The 19,636-nt window shown below is 45.1% G+C and overlaps 1 protein-coding gene across 1 annotated transcript in view; it reads left to right on the top strand.

The window, feature by feature from the left end:
• Positions 1 to 19,636, top strand: part of LOC119178254 (cadherin EGF LAG seven-pass G-type receptor 1) — a 283,366-nt gene that overhangs the window by 213,563 nt on the left and 50,167 nt on the right. The window contains exons 3-4 of the mRNA XM_075887183.1: positions 10,309 to 10,377; positions 11,363 to 11,586. Coding sequence (XP_075743298.1) covers positions 10,309 to 10,377; positions 11,363 to 11,586 — 293 coding nt within the window. The remainder of the gene's footprint in view (positions 1 to 10,308; positions 10,378 to 11,362; positions 11,587 to 19,636) is intronic.

Below are 19,636 nucleotides of genomic sequence, written 5' to 3'. Positions count from 1 at the left end.
CAATGAGACACGGGGGAATAATTTGCGGCGCCAAGCTATAGTAACACTGTGAATGGAACAAGGACGACAAAAGAATGAAAACCACGCAACATCCCGTGGTCATTCGGTGCATCCGGTGACGTACGCTTCCTGCGCATTATATCTTTCCGCTGTTTCGCAAACCCGTATAATATAAAAGCTTTCACTGGGCTGGTCTGCAGCTGCAGGCTCTTTCCTTATATTCATACGTAACACAAATGGACGTACACGCCGCTTGCATACTGCAAACCTTATAACGTCACGGTGCTCTACGTTGTCTCTACACGCACAGCAGAACTTGACAAGGCAAGTGGACCGTTCCGTGATCATAAGATTTGAGCTGCTTCTACACTTTCCTTGATCGTCTCGCTGAGTGAGCCTACTTGAGCGATCAAGATGACGTCACGCTCTCTTGTCTGCATATCGCGAATGGCCACCGAAGTATGGGCGCGCCTTCAGACCCTATGTTAATAGTTTGCGCGCATTCAGATGCTGCACGCCAACTCAACAAGAAGGCCCGATACACGTTCCACGCCCGCTGTATAGACGGCACGCATGCGCGAACTCTGGTAGGAGGCTCGTGTTTATAGGTATGTTAGAACGTTTCCGCAACCAAGCGAATCGTAGATCGAAAGGATACTCGTTCTACATACATCGCGTCGGCGCATTAAATGGTGCGTGCTCGGCGTGAATCTTTGTCTCTGGTCCATTGACCTGAGAGGCGAAATAGGCATCGCGCACTTTTCGAGAGCTTTCAACCGAGTGAGATGACTTGACCGATAGTGGCCTCAGTCTGAATTAGGTTGATGTCAAAAATACAGTGTGGCCTTTGAAAAAGCGGGCACGAAGTGCGCTTGTTGTTTTCGCATACAAATGTGCATTGATACAACGGGAGGCTTCGATGAATTCGACATGAAGAAAACGCTTTTGCGTTCGATGCGTCACCTGCGCAAGGTGATGCGCCCTGCGCCAATCAATCTGGCCTCCGCTGCTCGCCATGATCATACGTTACATGATAACAGATCCAAGAAAATGATGCATCAATTTATATACAACGCAGGCCTCACAGCACACACAAAATACTCATATACAGATAAAGCACCATGTCTTGTGGGCATTTCTTTGTCGCAGTAAAAAAATTAGCATAACTTCTACTGATTGATTGATTTGTGGGGTTTAAAGTCCCAAAACCATGATATGATTATAAGAGACGCCGTAGTGGAGGGCTCCGGCTATTTCGACCACCTGGGGTTCTTTAACATGTACCCAAATCTGAGCACACAGGCCTACAACAGCATAACTTGTACTGAAGCCGCAATGCTAAACAGACTGCAGAGCCTATAAGCAGCTATGTAGTCCTGGCTGTTCTTTTGCTCAGTTTCCAAGTTTCGTCTTTATTTCTTCCTGGGTTCGTCCAGTTTATATCCTTTGTTATTTATAGAGGTCGTCTTTTTACCTATCTTCATATTTATTCTTTTCTCTCTTTCTCGCTGTGAATTTCTTTTTCTTTTTTGGTTTTCTATTTTTTTATCAATCTTCTGTACTATTCTCTCTTTCTCTCCCTCCATATTTCCTCTTCTTTTTTTGTATGGCTCTTTCTAATTCCCTTGCGTTTCTCTCACTCTCTTTGATTTTCACTCTTTCTCTCCTTCTTTTTCTTACTGTTTTTTGTTATCTATAGTTCTCTCTTTCCTCTTTCTTTCTACGTTATTTTGTACACTTTTCTCTCTTCTTTTTCCTCATTTTCATATTCACTCCTCATCCTTACTTCATTGATATCCTACACTATACAAGGATATGCCATGTTTCATTTTTTTTTCTAGCGTGTCTAGATACCCGAGTGGTTTAGAGCTTGCCTTCGTATTGTGTGTACATGGGTTCCAATCTCACCTTCCGAAAAGTTATTTCTCTGGTAATGCCTTAATTCTGTTTCTTTCTTCCTTTCTCTCTCTTTTTTTCTCACTCTTTATACTCGTTGTCTCACTTATCATAATTATTGCATCCCGCGATTGAGCAATTGACCCACGTGATTTGAAAGAGAAGCAGGGGATGACGACGATGAAGAGCAGGACGAAACCAAAATACTAACAAACTAATTTATTAAATCATATTCTTCTTTGTCGGCATATTTGTAATTTTTCTTATTGATTTCTGTTTGTTTTTGTGTTAGGTTTTCTATTTAGGTTATTATCTCTCATTAATAAAGAGGTTTAGAGTTGGTTCGTTTCTGCGAGCACCAAAGTTTTGTTCTAAAATTTGACACAATTTCATTTTATACCCTCCATTGCTCTAAAGTTGAACAAGAATTTATAAGACCACTCAGCTGTTGGCCAATCTCCCACAGTGAGCATCAGCCAAAAAGGAAGCTCAACAAGAACAAGAACAGGACAGTGTTGAAGAGCAAGGGTGGCGCAGCTGTGGCTTTAGTGGTTGCTAGGCAAGGTGAGGCACTCTGGGACGTCTTTTGTACACACCTAAGCTTTTATGGGCAGCTAAGCAAACAGCTTCACTGTTAAAAATTGCATTATGACCCACTAAAGGGAACCATGTGGGAAATTGAACACCCAGCGCTGCTACGTGAGTGGAACGTGGAGAGTTTGCACAGAATTATATACGAGAGCACAGCTGTTGCGGAGTGATAAAAGCGAAAGCAGAAACGAAGTGGAGTCAGCTCTCTGCAATGGCCGCTCGATAAAAACAATTCAGCGGCCGTGTCTTTGTTGTCTCTTCCACCCGACCTCCTCCAAACTTCCCGCGTGAGCACGACGAGAGGGGAATGTTGGCGCATGCGCAGTAAGGTTGGTCACCCTGCACGCCACCGGATTGAACTCCACCATCGGCTGGTTCGCATAAAAAAGTGAAAATATCAGCACGATACAATCAAGGTTAGACTCCTTGGATGCAACCAAGTGGTGGAGCAAATTTTTATATGCGGAGCACTTATTAGTCACACGATGTTGCGCTTCGGCGTCAGCGGTGCCATCCATACCCACCCCGCGGATGCATGCGTATAACGTCTTGTACCAGCCCAGGAAGACACCCGCAAAACTGTCGCTTCATGAAGATTGAAGACACCACTTCAACCAGTAGTGGGGCACAACTCAACATTACCGTCCCACCACTCATTGAAGGCAAGGCTTCTCCTTCATTCAATAAATGAGAATAATAAAGACGAAATAGCAATAAAGCATTCCTAAACCATACCCAACGCAACATTCGGGCGATGCCCCCCCCCCCCCCCCTCCTTTGAGACGCATTTACTCGAGCTCCTCCTGTGGGAAGATGCGGGTGGCTATTTTAGGGGTGAAGCTCCTCTTAGTTTAACCTCGTCCAGCGTCAGGCGTAACCGGCAGTATCTCCCGAACAGTATAATAATTATCGCTGTCTCAGCACCATTTCTCGTCGCATTTGCTAGATGGCGTTCCTCCAATAGAAGTTTGTGCAGTAGGACGGTTGGGCAGACGCATGGACACACGGACGGACAGGCGCACGGCCAGATGCACGGACGGACGAATGAACGTACGGACGCGTGGACGGACGCTTCGCCCCACTCATCATCAAAGCAGTTCTTCAAAACTTGAGGTCGCACTCTGGGTTAGGTATAACGATACGTTTGAATGCTTGCACATTTATTCCTAACACTTCACAAATCATTTCGCTTTCGGTAATGACGCATAAAAAAACAATACGTTCCTCGTTTGTCACACAGAAATTTCCGTTACTGTTGTCAAGCATGGCCCCGCCGCGGTGGTCTAGTGGCTAAGGTACTTGGCTGCTGACCCGCAGGTCACGGGTTCGAATCCCAGCTGCGGCGCCTGCATTTCCGATGGAGGCGGAAATGTTGTAGGCCCGTGTGCTCAGATTTGGGTGCACGTTAAAGAACCCCAGGTGGTCAAAATTTCCGGAGCCCTCCACTACGGCGTCTCTCATAATCATATGGTGGTTTTGGGACGTTAAACCCTACAAATCATTCAATCAATCAATTGTCAAGCATGCGACCTCAGTAAATCGAGAGTAATTTTTTTAACTATGCAACCAGCATAAATGACAGGGGCGTTAGAAAGGACATCGGCATTATTGCAGGTGATAAGCGGGCCCTACGGCACAGCGTACCTATCCGATGTGAGGACTTTTGACTGATGTTTAACCCTTGGTTGTATGTTGATAACGCGGCCTCATCAATTGTGAGATCCCGGGACGGCTCTTAGCTCTGCCAAACCAAGTACTCTACAATGTTAACAATTTTTCATACATGCAAGTTGTTTTATTCACGCCTTATGCGTTTGCTACTTCTCCAAACGACGGCTCACTGCTCGCCCATAGTATAGAGTATACGAAGTACTCGAACTTGTTTAGCACTTTTTCTTAACACACAAGATCTCGAATTGGTGTAGCTCTCAATTTGTGGGTGCACTGTGGCTGTCAACATCCTCACCCTCCCGTGCAGAGGTCGCTACTGCATTGATGAATGTGATGATGTGAAGCGGAAATGTTAGAAATGTTAAATTGGGGGAATGACACGCATGTAAAGTCCGAAAATAGTACACTTCGTTTAAAGTGCTGTTTGCCAAAACTGAACGACGCAAACGGACTGTCACTCGCTTCTTGCTGCGTCTCGGCTGTTATTGGCTTGCAACACTTTTATAAAAAACAGCCACAACTTTTTGGTCAGAATAACATTACTCGTTGTTATTGATAAATCAAGGTCAGTCAAATTTCGAAATTTCTTTTTGTTTGTCTACATATTGGAAAAATGCGCTCGCGGGCTGTCGTCCTTTTCTTCTTTGCTACTAGTGTTTACTGTTTAGCAGCGCCTGCTCTAAAATATCAGTCAGGCTTCCGTAGCGTATTCGCCGTAAGAGCACGAAACGTTCCCGCGTGACACTGTTACAATTTCGAGGATATCGGAGGTGCACAGCGCAGACCCGACTTTCATTGCACTGACAATGACGTCGCCACGTTCCCCCTTTTTAAATAACTTTTTTATCATGAATGACCAACCTTCAAATAGAAGCGATAGTGATGACCTGATCACTGCAAGAGTCCACCGATGACACTTGTTGAAGCGTAAACACTGGGTGACTGAGCATTATAGGCCGTGTACGACTGTGACACACGGCAACGCCGTGAACACTTGGTTACCCACAAAGAAGAAGCAGAAATGCAGAAAACAAATTTTTCTTGTTCGTTTTACTGTCCCTTCCTTTCTCTCTCACGCATAGCTCGTGTACACTCAGGTTTATCACGAGCAGTCTAGACGTGCGCACACTGAGGCATACGCTGAATGCTTCCCACACTGAGCGCGCCACAGGGGACCACGGAGTAGTACGTGCCCAGAATACAGTGGCAGTGGAGCAATCTGGGGCGAGCCGCGCTTTCGGCGCTTGCGGCGGCGATCAGCGAGTCGCCACGGTGCACCGGAAACATCGGCACAGCTGAGTACGGCGAACGATAGATGTGCTCCCGCACACGGATTTCCCGCGCACATTTGCAACGATCGCCACTTGATCATTGAACGATCGCTGGGCTTGGTCGCGGGGTAAGATTCGTCGGCAATATAATAGTTATTTGTCATAATGAATGACCTATTAATTATTAGCCTACACTATGCGCATATTCGCTCTCTACTTGGACATGTGATAACTTGAATCAAACAAGTTAATTTACTTCAAATAACTATGGACCTTATAAGTACAACTTACGAAGTATTCTGGTTAGCTCAGCCGAAATTGGTACCTCTTGAACGTGCAAGAGCTTTATATTTTGACAAGCACATGAAGCAAATGACGACAGAGAAGGACAATTGCTGTCTACGTTAGTTCTTCCGTTCTGTTTTTCTTACAATTGCACTACTACAGTTCGAGTGATGCAATACTAGTGATTAAAATGCATTATTTTATGAAGCCATAAGCTTCGAGGTCTTTTTCTTTTTCTACTGTGAAGTTTGGTTTATGACGATGCCATAATGCGAGTCTTTGTGGCCTCTACTTGAGTAAAAAGAGTAACCATATTTTATTACTGATTGAAGCTTACATCCAACGAATATTGGCAAAACTAAGTACTCAGCAGTATGTATTGCAGTTCATTTATACTACAACGTCTTAGGTCATTGATATTCTAATGAAGCGTTTTTCACTGGCGTCTTTAAACAAGCCATGTAGGAACTTGGTATCGAATTAAGTCATGCACATGTTCTTTCGAGGTATGACTCATAGCACAACTTCAAAAATGTTCAAACTCACTTGTGAAATCTAAGGGGACCTAAAAGTTATATTACCGACTCCCAGCGTAATATATATGGCAAGCAAAGTCCAGACATTATTAGTGTATATTTTTTCTCCAGCATTGACAATGATTTCATCTTGTCAAGAGTGGAAGGCTTATTAATTTTCGAGCATGTGCCAGTGATCAAGGTTAGCACTAAGTTTTCGTTAATGCTCATAGAACTAACTTTTCTCGCATTTGTGGGGAAAGTAAGTCAATCAATGCCTAATGCGACTGCTCGATAACCTAGGATTGGTTTTGTGAATTATATGACCATCTGCGGTTGCTGTGAAATTCAGAATACGTGTTTCCCTAATAGCTGACAACGACATCTAACCCAGACGTCTCTTTCTGTCACAAGCCTCCATAGGGATGATTAAGACGAACCTGTTCCATAATTTCTTGATAGTAACGCGCTGATCATTTGGCATATCTGTTAGCATGTCTCCAGTATTGTTGAGATGGTGTTGGGCCACTCATTTAATGATGTGGTGTGTCAGCGTCAAGGAGGTTTAAAACGAACAAAAAAAACACCTCTTGGTCAACATCTGTGCCCTCATTCATTTTATACCTCCGGCTTCGAACACCGCACTGTCTTACTGCTCTAGCGAGGTAGATGAAAGAGACGTGAAGGTGGTCAGCGTGGCCGTGTAGAACTCGTCATTTATTTGCGAGGCTGAAGGTACAGAAGGTTGAAGGTATAGTATAGGATGCTGAAGGTATAGTGCTAAAAGACAATCGGTATAAGTAAAAAAAACCGGAAAGTATGGGTACAGAATAAGAAAAGTTGTAGCAAAGGTATACTGACGACTTCGTTATTATCAAGCGGCGTTCTTTTCCTCGTGGACATACGAGAAAAAGCGCCGTGTCTTTTTGGAACAGTCGCTCGACCAGCCATACCGGCGTCCGATCGTTTCGCTAATTGTCACTGCTCCCGAAAAGGCCCGCCCCGGGCGTCCCATGAATAACAGGATTCGTGTGGTCACTCCCGGCCGTTTTGCTGCCGCTCGAAACGAGAACGCGCCGAGCTGCCTGCAGCGCGGTGGAATATCGGCGACCTGTTGATAAATGACAGGGCTTGGCTCTTTTCGGCTTGGTTGCAGCTTGTGTTTTCTTTGGCGCAACGCGTGTAGGAATTGTCGCCACGCGCACGCAGTTGGCGACTCTTTTGGAAGGAACGCACACGACGTTTAATTTCGCCCGCTCCCAGGAACCTTTCGCTCCAGGAGCATGTAGAAACTTGCATAGGCGTTAAATTCTTTCGCGGGCATCTGGCAGGGGTGCGGCTCGGTTCGCACCTCCGTTAACGTCGTGTCTAAATTATTGCTCCTTGGTGATACTGGGCTTTTTCTTTGTTTGTTTATGCAGTGTGCTTGAATGGCGGCTGTGAGGCGCACTTGCAAACCAAAGGGACATAGGCGTAGATTCTGTGAGAGATATATGTACGTAGTACATCAGTAGCTTCTTTGGTTAGGCAACGAAAACTGTCTCACCCTTTTTACAGTCTTCATGTATTTGAAAATGAGCCTTAGGGAGCTCCACGTGACCCCGATAATATTCAAGAGCAGATAACCTTTGCAAGCACGTTACAGGGGCGTTTTCTCGGTACACTCGCGCATACGCTTGTACAGATGCAAAATTAAGAAAAGTCCCGGAGAGGGGCCGCACACGTATGACGTGCTAGGATGCATCGGGGCTTTGTGCATGCAGATGGCAAAGCATGAGAGAATTCGAGATGAAAAAAAAGGTAATACTTTAAGTACAATTCAGTCATCTCTGTTTGGAGAAAACTGATAAAACGGCGAAGCTTGTGGCGCACAGCGGGGGTTAAACCGGGTTAAACGATATGCAATGAAGTCAGTTGAATGACTCGGTATGAAGCGGGAATGACGTGGCATTAAGTAAATAGCTGAACCGGGAGGAGTGGTGGTGGCAGTAGACGGCTTGTTGGCGAGTTGTGGAAGTAGAGGTTAGGGGGAGTGGCAGCACACATACGTAGTCTTCTTTGTTCACTTTCTGTGTGGTCACTACAGTCTACGATATACTATCTACGATGGTCCTCGTACATGAATTTTGATCAAGAACAGCTCCGCCGTTACCGTAGAGTTTTCTGAAATCAACTACAGGGGTCTGTGGCGCTGCAATCATTCAGTGACTATGTCAATGATGGGTAGTACATAAACTTGCCTAGTTTTGGTGCTCGAGGGCTTCAAACGCACTTTTGGTTTTGTTTAATGCCGTGTTTCGGTTTTGTTTCAAATAAAAGAACAGACCGCTGTGAATTTCGAGACCAGACATGGTCTGGCGAGCTTACAAGGTTAAGGTCGTGAAGTGTAATTGATAAACTTTGGCTGATTGTCGTCTCGTGGCAAAGCAGTGCCCTCCCAAGCGAAGCCACAAGGAGCCGAAAATACGGAGATCAGACAAATTAACACGTCACTCATCATTCTAATGCTCGCTGAAGCACCGTGCGTTGCAGCTCTCATAGACACTAGCGCCACAGTTCTTTCTAGTGTACTTATAAGAAACTCTTTGGCCTTTACTGCAGCTTCAAAGGCAAGCAAAAGAGCCATTGTTGATCGTCTGTGTCATGCTACCAAGCCGTACATCTAATGGTCTTTTAAATCCTATAATTATGAAGGTTAATTCATTGTGGTGACTTGCCATACAGCCCGTTTGAATTGAGAGGCATGTTCAGTCCAGCACTCGTAGTCACTCGTAGATAGCAATAAAAAGGTGCGTGCCTTCCTCCTGAATCATGACTGGAGAACGCGCAGGCCTCACGATTGTATGCAAACACCTTCTGACGTTCCAGCACGGTCTGTATTCCTACGGCCACTCTCCTTGTACAACGTCAATGAGTGCGAGCTTGACGCACCGGCGTGGAGTGTGTATACGCTTTAAAGACAGTGTTTACAACTGCGCCGTTAAAATTGGCTGCAAGGATTTCTACCATTGCATGCTATAGCCTGTATAAGCGCATCTGTTAATTTGTTTGCATAATATGGACGCGTTCTCTTGTCCTTGCCACGGATCGTATACTATACCTCATGCGAAAGCATTCGTTACAAGGACGCTGTGGATGTGGCTTGAGAGTTCACGTATTGTAATCTATAAGATTTAGTACCAGGAGGAATGTTCTGTGTAATGTAAAGTATTGATGGCCACAAGGGAAACTAAGAACAGATGAACTGGCCCGTTTATGTGATGGCCATATTGTTTCGTTCAAGCCACAAGGAAGCGAATGTGCCGATGAGTCTAAATAACTCTTATCAACTATATATATATATTTCACTCGGATTCCTTTGCAAATGGCGACACTATTAGCCGTGAGTGACTCGATGTAACATGACAATAAGATAAACAGGTGTGCTAATTAAAATTATCAAAAACAAATTTGACTGCAAGACGACACATGAAGAGAGCTACTTGCGTCGCGAGCGCTTAAAAGCCGTCATAGTATACACAACCTCGAATTAATTGTCTAAGATAGTATGTCGTTGTGAGCTACACGTACTCCAGTTATTGTGTGCGTTATGTGCGCCCTACTGAAACATTTACTCGTACAGCTGGAAAAAAAAAGTTCAGCTTATCGGGTAAATCAAACCAAAGAAGTATGAATAAAAATTAAATATTTAGTTTCATGCTATTAGTGCATGAGCACATACAGCAGGCAAAGCAAGGAAAGTTGCTCAAGCTGTCAATCTTCTGTTCTACAAACACACTCCATGTTTCTGTATAGCACAACGTTTACGACCTCTCTGCAGCCATATTGCACGCTGTCATCGTAATCATATGGTCATCGCTCACGCCACATAAAGAAACGTGGCCCTCTTTGGCCACCGATGCACCACAGAAACCTTTTAATTGCATTAAGCAGTCACGTTGTCAGTCTGTCTCTAGCAAGCAAACATGCCATGTCATTTCACTATGGTACACTTTTATTCTCTGTTGCGATGTCTCAGTGCGCACTATGTAGATGCCAGCTCAAGTACTAATAACTGTTGCTTTCTTATTTATCTGCAGATAACCTATGCTACCTCACTCATGGCGGATCCTCAGAGACGTTCACGGTCAATGAAGCCTTCCCAGTTGGTAAGCACTTATGCGAAGTTCTGTGATTCATGCATTGAGACGAAAGCATGTATGCTTGGACATGCTGATAATTCATGTTCAATTTTGTAACGCACTTTACAAACGAGGACGAGTCGTTCTATTACGTCCTTGTACGTTCAGTGCGCTATTAAATTAAGCGCTAATATGACCCGAACAGCGTGATTGGTTATATGGTGGCTCCGAGAAATTGACAAAACAGGCATTGCGACCATTTACTTGTATGACCTCCCTATTGTCATAAATGTTTCTTTCATCGATCTAATTATATTCAGCAAACTGCTCAATTGCCATTGTTTTTGCATTCGTTGATCTAATTATATTCACCAAACCGCCCAATAGCCGTTGTTTTGGCATTCGTTAAAAAAACAATACCGCAGTGTACGATTGAAACATTATGGGTCCATAATCTCCTCGAGTAAATATTATGTAGCTGAGCAGCTGAGGCATGTGATTCTGTCGAAATGGTTGTCAAAAGGTGCGCAGGGCGGATATAGTGAAAGCTAGACGGATAATACAGTTCCTCGTGTCGAAAGACTTCTGCGTGTTATCACTACGCATATTTTGGGGAAGTGCTGACGGCATTCCTTCGTCTCGATATTCCTCATTCGCTTCCAGTGTCTCAGGTGTCTCAAGATGTGGGAGAGCGAGAGAAATATTTACAATCAGGAAAGACCTCAAGATGAATAACTCCTCGACAAGCTACGCTCCAGGTATATGCTTAAGCATACCACAACATTCCGGAAGGGTTAGAACCGGCAATCGTTAGAACCACGTGTTTTCACTTACGTACTTGATATGATAGGGCATCAACCTGCTGTCTGATTCGGTTGAATCGTTAGCTCTCGTTCACTGCCCATGTAAGTTACTGCAGCCCATTTAATCGTATAGGTTGACTTCGCACTTAGGCTTGTATACGTGTACTCCCTTCGGCGAACATGCGAGGAAACACTTTCTTCGTTTTCAGAGAGCATCGTGGGCACCCTTCAGGTGGCGGGCAACGCGAGCGAGCCGTGGGGCGACATCGAGCTGCGCATGGCCGATCCCGAGGGCTCCCCGCTCACCATCTTGCCCGGAACCAAGAGCCTCGTGCTGCGACAGAAGCTGGACAAGGAAGGCCGAGACGGACTGCGATCCGTCACCACCGACGTCATCTGCTCGCCAAGGCACACGCGGAACGACGATCATCTGGTGAGCGCACAGGCTCGTTTATGCTTACTATCACATATCTTGCTAATGAGCTTTGCCTCTTTTTTTGAATTTTTTGCATTTTTTGTGAGAACTTTCACTGAACGCATTGGCGCTTGCTACTCCACTTCAAATGGCAAAAATAAAGAAGAACGAAAGCCTTCGAAAGATTGAAGTGCATAGGTAGCGGCGTAGCCAGAGGATTGCATGCCCAAGGGTTTCTCTGGAGATTTCTTTCTGTTGTGGGACGTATGACACAAATACCACTCCGCCCCCCTCCAAAAAAAAACAAAAAACGGGAAGATGGAAGCTTGCGAAGAAAAAAAAACCACAAACAGGAGTTGCGTGCTCGAGGCGACGTTTCGAGCAAGTAGACTTGTGTTCTTCGAGGCTAGAAATTCCAGCCTTCTTCAAGGCTAGAACTTTTAGCCTTGAAGCAGACAAGCCCAGTTGGTCCAAACGTCAGCTTGAGCGCACAGCCTCTGTTTACGGATGTTTTCACAGCACAAAATGACACCCGTCAACACCTGCGTCAATTCTGATCGAGGGCGTTGCCTCATCGAGGCAACTTTTTGCCTATTCCACTGTGCACAACAGCCAATCTATCGCCGCAAACAGCCAATTTCCGCACGCGAGTGAAGGAATACACCGATGGCGATATACCATAAGCATTAAGTAAGCTAAAATGCGCTAAGTCGTTTCCAAATAGGCATAAACTTGCACATATGTGCGCAAGAAGAAGCATTTAAGTTACATACAATAACAGGTGAGTATAAATCATGTACCCTAAAGACAGTTGCACCTTCTGCAAAGTGTTTTGCTGTCTGTTTTTTTCTTCTTTGGCAATAGCAACGACCTTGTTTGATTGCGTTTTGTTTCTCAAACGCACGATGCTGACGACTTGTTATGAAGCATGCTGCATGACGTTGACGGCGCACTTTTCATTCGTGATTTGAAAGTATCGGGTACGTGGGTGGCGTTACGGCAATGAAAGACTCAATATTAATCATTATTGTATGGAACCACGATTTGAAAGATGCGCCTGCTATTGAAGTGTATAGCATTGAAAAGAGACGGATTCATACCTCAATCGTCTTAATTTATTGCGACCCTGACGCCATGACATTATCACCCCATAGTTTGGGGTTTTAGTGAAACATAGATGTGAACGGTCTATCTTCGCACACACGTAAGTGCGTAGGTTCCCTGCTTAGACGGCGCTGCCTTTCTCTCTCCAGTCATCGAGCCATGTTGTTCTCGAAACTGTGTTATATCTTGGAAATGACTGTCGCTGCTGGACGCAGGAACAGAACGGAAGGGTTTCCGCTTAGCGCCCTGGCTTCGAACGCCTTGAAACGCAGATATGCCGACACGTGCTTCGAAGTGTCCTTAAACGAACGTTGCAGGTCACGTGTAGGGCTGTCGGAGCAGTAGCCGAGCAGAGCTGCAAAACGTAAAACGAGAATACGAGATGTCGCGGTCCTTACACGGAGGGCAAAAACAACGAAGAACAGTATCAATGTTTTCCTTTTTTGTTTACTGTATGCGCGCGCCCTATATCTCCAGGAACACATATGGTGTGCCTGGTGCCGCGTGACGTCCACGGAGACCCTAGAAAAGGAAAGACAGATATGAGGGAGATGAAAACAAAACCACTTCGCGCTATAGCCTATCTACTAGTTTGTCCTCTTTGCCTGCGAATATATTCGCGGAGCAGAGAACCTACTGGCACGGTTCACGGGACCACATGGCCCTTACGTCACGCTGTCTCAGTCGGCCACCTGGTAGGAAGCGTCTGATTTAACGACACAGCTAGGCGACAGCGTGCACCCGCTCGCCTATAATTGCGACCGGGATAGCTGGCTGACGGAATTCTTTTTCGTTGCCGGCGGAGGCCTTGCCGTGCAAATAGCGTCGCTAACATGCGTGCATGCGATGTGTATAAGTACGTGCGAACGGCGGAGTGCGGGGGAAGTTAGCCCGTAGAGTGCAAGTTGGCTGTGACAAAAAATTGAATAAGAGCAATTATACAGTAAAAAGAAGAAAAAAAACGAAAACCAAAATGGAGGAAAGACTGCAGACACGAGTGGAAGGAAAACGACCATAGACGCGGGACAAGCAGAGCGGTGCACGACTCGGCGCTGCGCCTTGGCGCGACTGAATTTACATCGTGTGGCCGACGCTTTATTTTTGTCTCGTCTTGTCTCCATTCTGTGCGTGAGCGCGAATGCCCTTAGTTTGCTAGTCGCTGTATCCGTGCCAAAAGTGTTCGCTACGCGGCCGACCAGGGATTCCTTCGTGCGCGTCATCTACACGTCTTCGTCTCGTTGCGAACACGGAGGCGTGACACGAGGTGACGAGTTTGTAACACTGGGCAGCTTCTTTCCATTTTCCGTCCGTCTTTTTTTGTTATTCCACGCACGTATACATAATACAATGGCAGCGGTTGTTCCTACAACCTCCGGAGACACAGTGACACGCCGTCGAAGACACGCCGGTCTGACACCTCGGGCTTCGCCGACGACGACGTGTCACACTTCCTAGTTCACGCGTGAACGAGGTGCCGTATGCTGTCAAGCACACCGCTATATAAAAAAACAACGTGTGTGGCTAAAACACGTCGTTGCTTAAACCACACATATACGAGAAAATTCCCCGGGTCTGTGCAAATCTGTTTTCCTCGGTTCACACATCAGCCGTGTTGGTCCTCTTGAAGACTCCTTTACTGCTTGTCTTTATTCTTCTTTTCTTTATTTTTTTCAAGCTTATCCTTTTTTTTATTTGTACGAAGTGCGAAACTCCCTCACTGCACTGTTAGCGTAGTGATGCCCAAAACTGCATCTGCATAGAACAAAAAGCGACTGGGTGGAAGTCAGAGGAGGGTAAGGGTTGGAGACGGACGTGACGGACTTAACAAGCCATATAGCACTTGCCCGCAAGAGAGAGGAGTTGAGTTCTTTCTATTTGTCCCATATATGCGTTTAAAATTGGATCAAGGCGCCGTGAGCACTTCTGTGTACCACCTTACTGTCCACGTAGTCGGTGTCAAGCTTAGAGACCACCAAGGCTTCAAAAACTGTGAATTTCAAACAATTTGTAATTGTATGTAGTCGAACTCCACAGTACACGCTATAATCGCACTTTCGAACAGGTCGGTAATCTTGAGTGAAGGCTGTATATCAAAGCAATGGAAAAACCGTGATCGAACGAGCCACCTTTGTCTCAGCAGCCGAATACCCCTAACCACCAATTCAGTGTGGCGAACTGGTGACATATTGACAAAACCAGCTGACCAACAGGAAAACGCACTTTAGAAAAAGATTTGTGAATTCAGTCGCTGCTTAGCGCTGTGTGATGCGCCCTGAATATTGGTCGCCAGATGTGCCAATAGGCGATAATTTGTGTCGATAAAGTAGTGCCTAATGGTTGCCCTGCATTGGTATCATGAGTGAACGTAAAAGTACATTAGATGACGGAGGAGCACCAACAGTCTCTCGATCGCTGCAGTACTGCGGAACTCTGAGCTAGTTGGCATAATTGAAGGATGTGGCGACACAAACAGGACACGCGAAAAGATTGAAGAAAGTCATCCTGTGTTCTAACTTTCTGCGTAATACCCCTGTCACACGTGGCAGCTTACGTGCACTTTGAGCGAGTGTACTTATTCTTATAAAATGTCATTTTGGCGGTTAACCGCACCGCGAGAAAGCGAAGTGTACGTTGGAAATGATGGCAGTGGCAAGTGACGCAACTGTAGCGCAACATGTATTCTTGCGCTCGTGTCTCATCGTCGGACCACGTTGTCGTCGTACAAGTAGCGCCACTAGCGCACGCCCTCGCAAATGACTATACAGAACGACTCGCCTACTCATGTGTAAGTGTGCCTGGAAGTAAACAACGCAACGGACGGTGCCATTGCACTGCACGTGCTGCAGCATCCCCCTGTCGGACGTAGCCGCAAACTGCCTGAGGGTAAGAGCAGCGAGGTTCTTTTCTTGTTGTCGTTGTTGTATTGAGTTGTCTCAATACATATCAGTATTCCTGATAACGAAAACAATGACTCAAAAGAGTACGAGCGCTGCTTTAGGCAACAACGTATGTATGAACAAACCACTGGTAACGAGGCTACGCACTTTGTCGCAGCGAATTGAGGTTGGGGAACGCACTTGGCGGCAAGTGCACTTTGCAGCCAGTGACACTAAACTTTCTCGTGCGACAGCGTGCAAATAACACTCGCGGCGAAGTGTACTCGCTCAAACTGCACTGAAGTTTTCATGTGTGACAGTTGTATAAGATGTTTCTTTTTCGCTCCATCTTTTAGTTATCTTTTTGACTGGGCATGAAATTGTATTTCAGTGTCTATCCTAGATACCACGGCATTGCTGCTAATGACACCATTGGTAGGTTGTTCAGTCCACCATTGAAAAATTTGGACAAAACTTATCCCTTAATTTTCAATAATCCCTGCAAAATAAACTTTTTTTGGTTAAAACTGATTCGTGCACTCATATTGGTTTGCACCTGACGTCTCGAACAACATAATGAAGAAAACTTTTCTGTTGCTATCCTCAACGTCACGACAACACGTTCGTTTCAGCAGTCACTTTCCTTACTTTGGTAACAAAAATAGCAGCCCACGATCACGGGCCATCGCGCTAATCGACATTCCCAAAAATTGGTTCTAAGCCACTGCACCCGCCTACCGAGTGTTCTAATCACTACTCTAATGAATAATCACTTTACTTGGCATACTATTCGGGACCAGAAAAAAAAAACGCTGCCCAGAGATCTGCAATTCGCGAATGCTATACACCTACGGGTACATTCATTTGGCCGAGAACGACGTGCCTACTTGTATCGCACATGAGGCGTGAAACAGGGAGTGGGCTTGTGTGATAGACAGTCGAACGTTGGAAATAGTCAGAAGTTTTGGCCGGCTCTCGCAGTTGCTGCACGAAGTGGTTATTCGATTCCTCAGCGGCGCACAATCGCCGTCAATGGCTCAACACGAATGAGGCCAGTACCGGAATAAGTGTTCTTTCTATTCACCGTCAATCAATTCTTATTTTCGCCATCCACACACCGCGTATAAAACAGTCCGGCTCTGCTAACCTGGTCATTTTATCAGATCGCTCTCTAAAGACCGTGCCTCAGCTCATGATGATTAATTTCCCTATTCTATTCGGTTATCAATTACCACAGTCACGATTCAAGCGCCTTGTCTTACATACCAGTTCTTCGCATAAACTTTTGTTGGGATATATTTCATGTGTTTCCCTGCTGTCGCACCTGTGCTTTACGCACAAACCTCAGTAAATACTCACAACCGATTCTTTGGCCTATGTGTCTCACGTTTTCGTGCCCTCCGAAAAACTCTAGGCAGTCCAGCCGGCACGTGAAGTGGTGTTGAGCAAAGGCCTTGACGTCTACACGTGGGAGACCTGAGCTTGGGTCATTAATTCGCAGGACAATAAATAAATTTCATCCTACACAAAAAACTGGTTTCAGAGCCATCCACATTTCAAAAATATACGAAAATGGCGGGACTCTTAAGCTTCGTCTTTAAAAGGTGAACGTGATAGCGATATCTTGTCCATCGTGCGTATTTCAAACACTTAGTGCATGAAATCTTTACGAACTTGCTATGCACCCACTTTAAAGAAATAGGCGCAGTAACGTGTGTGCCGTTTGTAGTGGGGGACTGGCTTCAAATGATAATCCCATTATCTGACGTCCGATGGCAATGTACGCTTGTAACACGCCTTATTACTGCTGCAGTTCATGGTATACTGTGAAGCATGTATAGAGCACACGTGTGTATGTAAAGCATGAAAGTTAGTTCAATTGCATTCCCAAGAATGGGAAGTTATTGTCACTCTACTACCAAGCAGCAGCGTGTCTGTAGGGCACCGGCTTTCCACACAAGCGACCCAGTTTTGATTCCTACTCAGACCCAAACGACCCGGGTTTGTTTCCCACTCTGACCCAGGATTTTTTAATTGCATCATTCCCGATTTTGCCATCTCGCATAAGATAATATTTTGCTCACAACCATCGACGCCGACGCCAGAATTTCTGTGAAACGAGCTTTTAACGCAACCACGTATCAGAACCACGAACAGAGACAACGACTGCATAAACTATAGCGTTTTTTATGATATATCAGGGCACGGGAATTCTTCTGGTATAAAACTGAATAGCTGACGATGTAAACTTGACATGTGCGAAAAAGACATGCAACTTTTACGAGCCATTCTTTCATAACACTTCTTTTTTGCTATTGAGTCGCGTCGGAGTGGCTTTAACCAAGAAAGCTCTTTGCATATGGCTTACTATTGGCGTTCGGGATGCCACTTGTCCCACCTAAATATGTATATACTAGAGTTGAACTCCCCGCCTCACTGATCGTTCAGTAAATGTTCATGGCGTCATTAACGAAAAGTATGCAAGAGCTGCTTTTCGGGTATGAATCTACAGAAGTGAAGACAGATCTTCATTATGTATGTCCCAATAAGCAAGCCCTGTTTCTCAAGTTCTTCATTCCCACTCATTGGTACATTTCCACTCGAGCCACCGTTCCGCTGCGTAGGGAGCAATGGCGATGAATACTCAAACCAGTAGTATCTTGTGATGCAAATATAATGGCATCAAATGAGATATGATGAAGTCAGAACACCAGTAGATGTTGAAGCAGAGCCTGGAATCTGTGGCGCGCACCCATGCTGAGAGGTTGGCCAGAAACCAAGTAGTCCTAACAAAAGTCTTTCATTTTGTTAGCTTACGTCTTTTAAAATGTTGAGAGATATCAAGAAAAAAGATTAAATTTCAGATATTGACAAACAGAAACTACGGATATACAAAATGAAGAGGATAATTTCAGCTACAACCAAATAAATAAAACAATTTGGAAGCCAGACGTTTTGGAGTAATCGGTGATCCTACAAACTGCACCCTTTTGAACCTTTAATAAACTCCTGCAATGCATCGGTAACTTTTCCCGTCACTGCATTCTAGGGTCAAAGCCCCCAAAGAAAGCACTATAGGTGCGTTTAACTCCAATATTAGGAACAGATGACGACACCTAATGCAATTTTGCGCAAAGCGGACTATCTTCTACAATATATTAGGAAATGGTCGGTTGTCTCATATACTAGACAAAACTAACAATTAGCAGAAGCATCCAGACCAGCGCTGGGTAAATAAAAATTGAGATATGGAGTTTGACACCGCAGCCTTGCTACTTCAATTGCACGCGTGCGACATATTTTACTATTCTAATGATGATGTAGGTGTTGAAGCTTCACTGTACTTGTTATATATGGTAAAGAAAAGCCTTCTCGTATCATTTTCCTCCTAAATATATCCCCTATGATGAATTTGGATACCGATAATTAGTGACTAACTGGGTCATTCAAGGATGACTTAGCTGACGCATCCGCCATTTCAGTGAGGCAAAGTCTCTGCACGCAAACATTCTGCTCCCATCTTCCTTCTATTCATCTAATGCATTCACACGCGAACCGTCACACGCTTTTTTCCGTTCCCCAAGAGAGGGTTAAACTACTGGGGCAATAGTGACGGCGGAGTTTGTTGATGTGTGCAACATCGATAGTTACGCTTCACGACACCACGCATTGATCGCTTTCGGAGTTCACTGGACACAATCTACGAACTATGCAAGTCCCTCCAGTACCGAAATGAACTTACCTGTGTTTAGGGGTGGCAGCATGTTTCGTACAGTACCAGCTAACCAACTTAAAGATCTTGTGGCAGGATATTTTTTTTAAAAACGATGATCTTTCTTGGGGACCTCTGACGTAGACATCTTGGTCAGTCTGTCTGTACATTTGTCTATTTGTCCGCCTTTAACGGTACTCTAAACGGCACCAAAGTGGCCAAACGATACTCCAAACGGCCGACCCCATCCGCAGCACCCACCAATATTGCTCATGATTTAGCGTTCATGCTTGTGTGATTGTCAATTAAAAAACAATTATTGCGCATATCTGAGGCACCATAAAAACACGTCAATATTATGTATGTGTATCTGTTA

This window comes from Rhipicephalus microplus, chromosome 1, assembly GCF_043290135.1.
Source record: "Rhipicephalus microplus isolate Deutch F79 chromosome 1, USDA_Rmic, whole genome shotgun sequence".
Taxonomy (NCBI): domain Eukaryota; kingdom Metazoa; phylum Arthropoda; class Arachnida; order Ixodida; family Ixodidae; genus Rhipicephalus; species Rhipicephalus microplus.
This window is presented reverse-complemented; position numbering and strand designations above follow the sequence as displayed.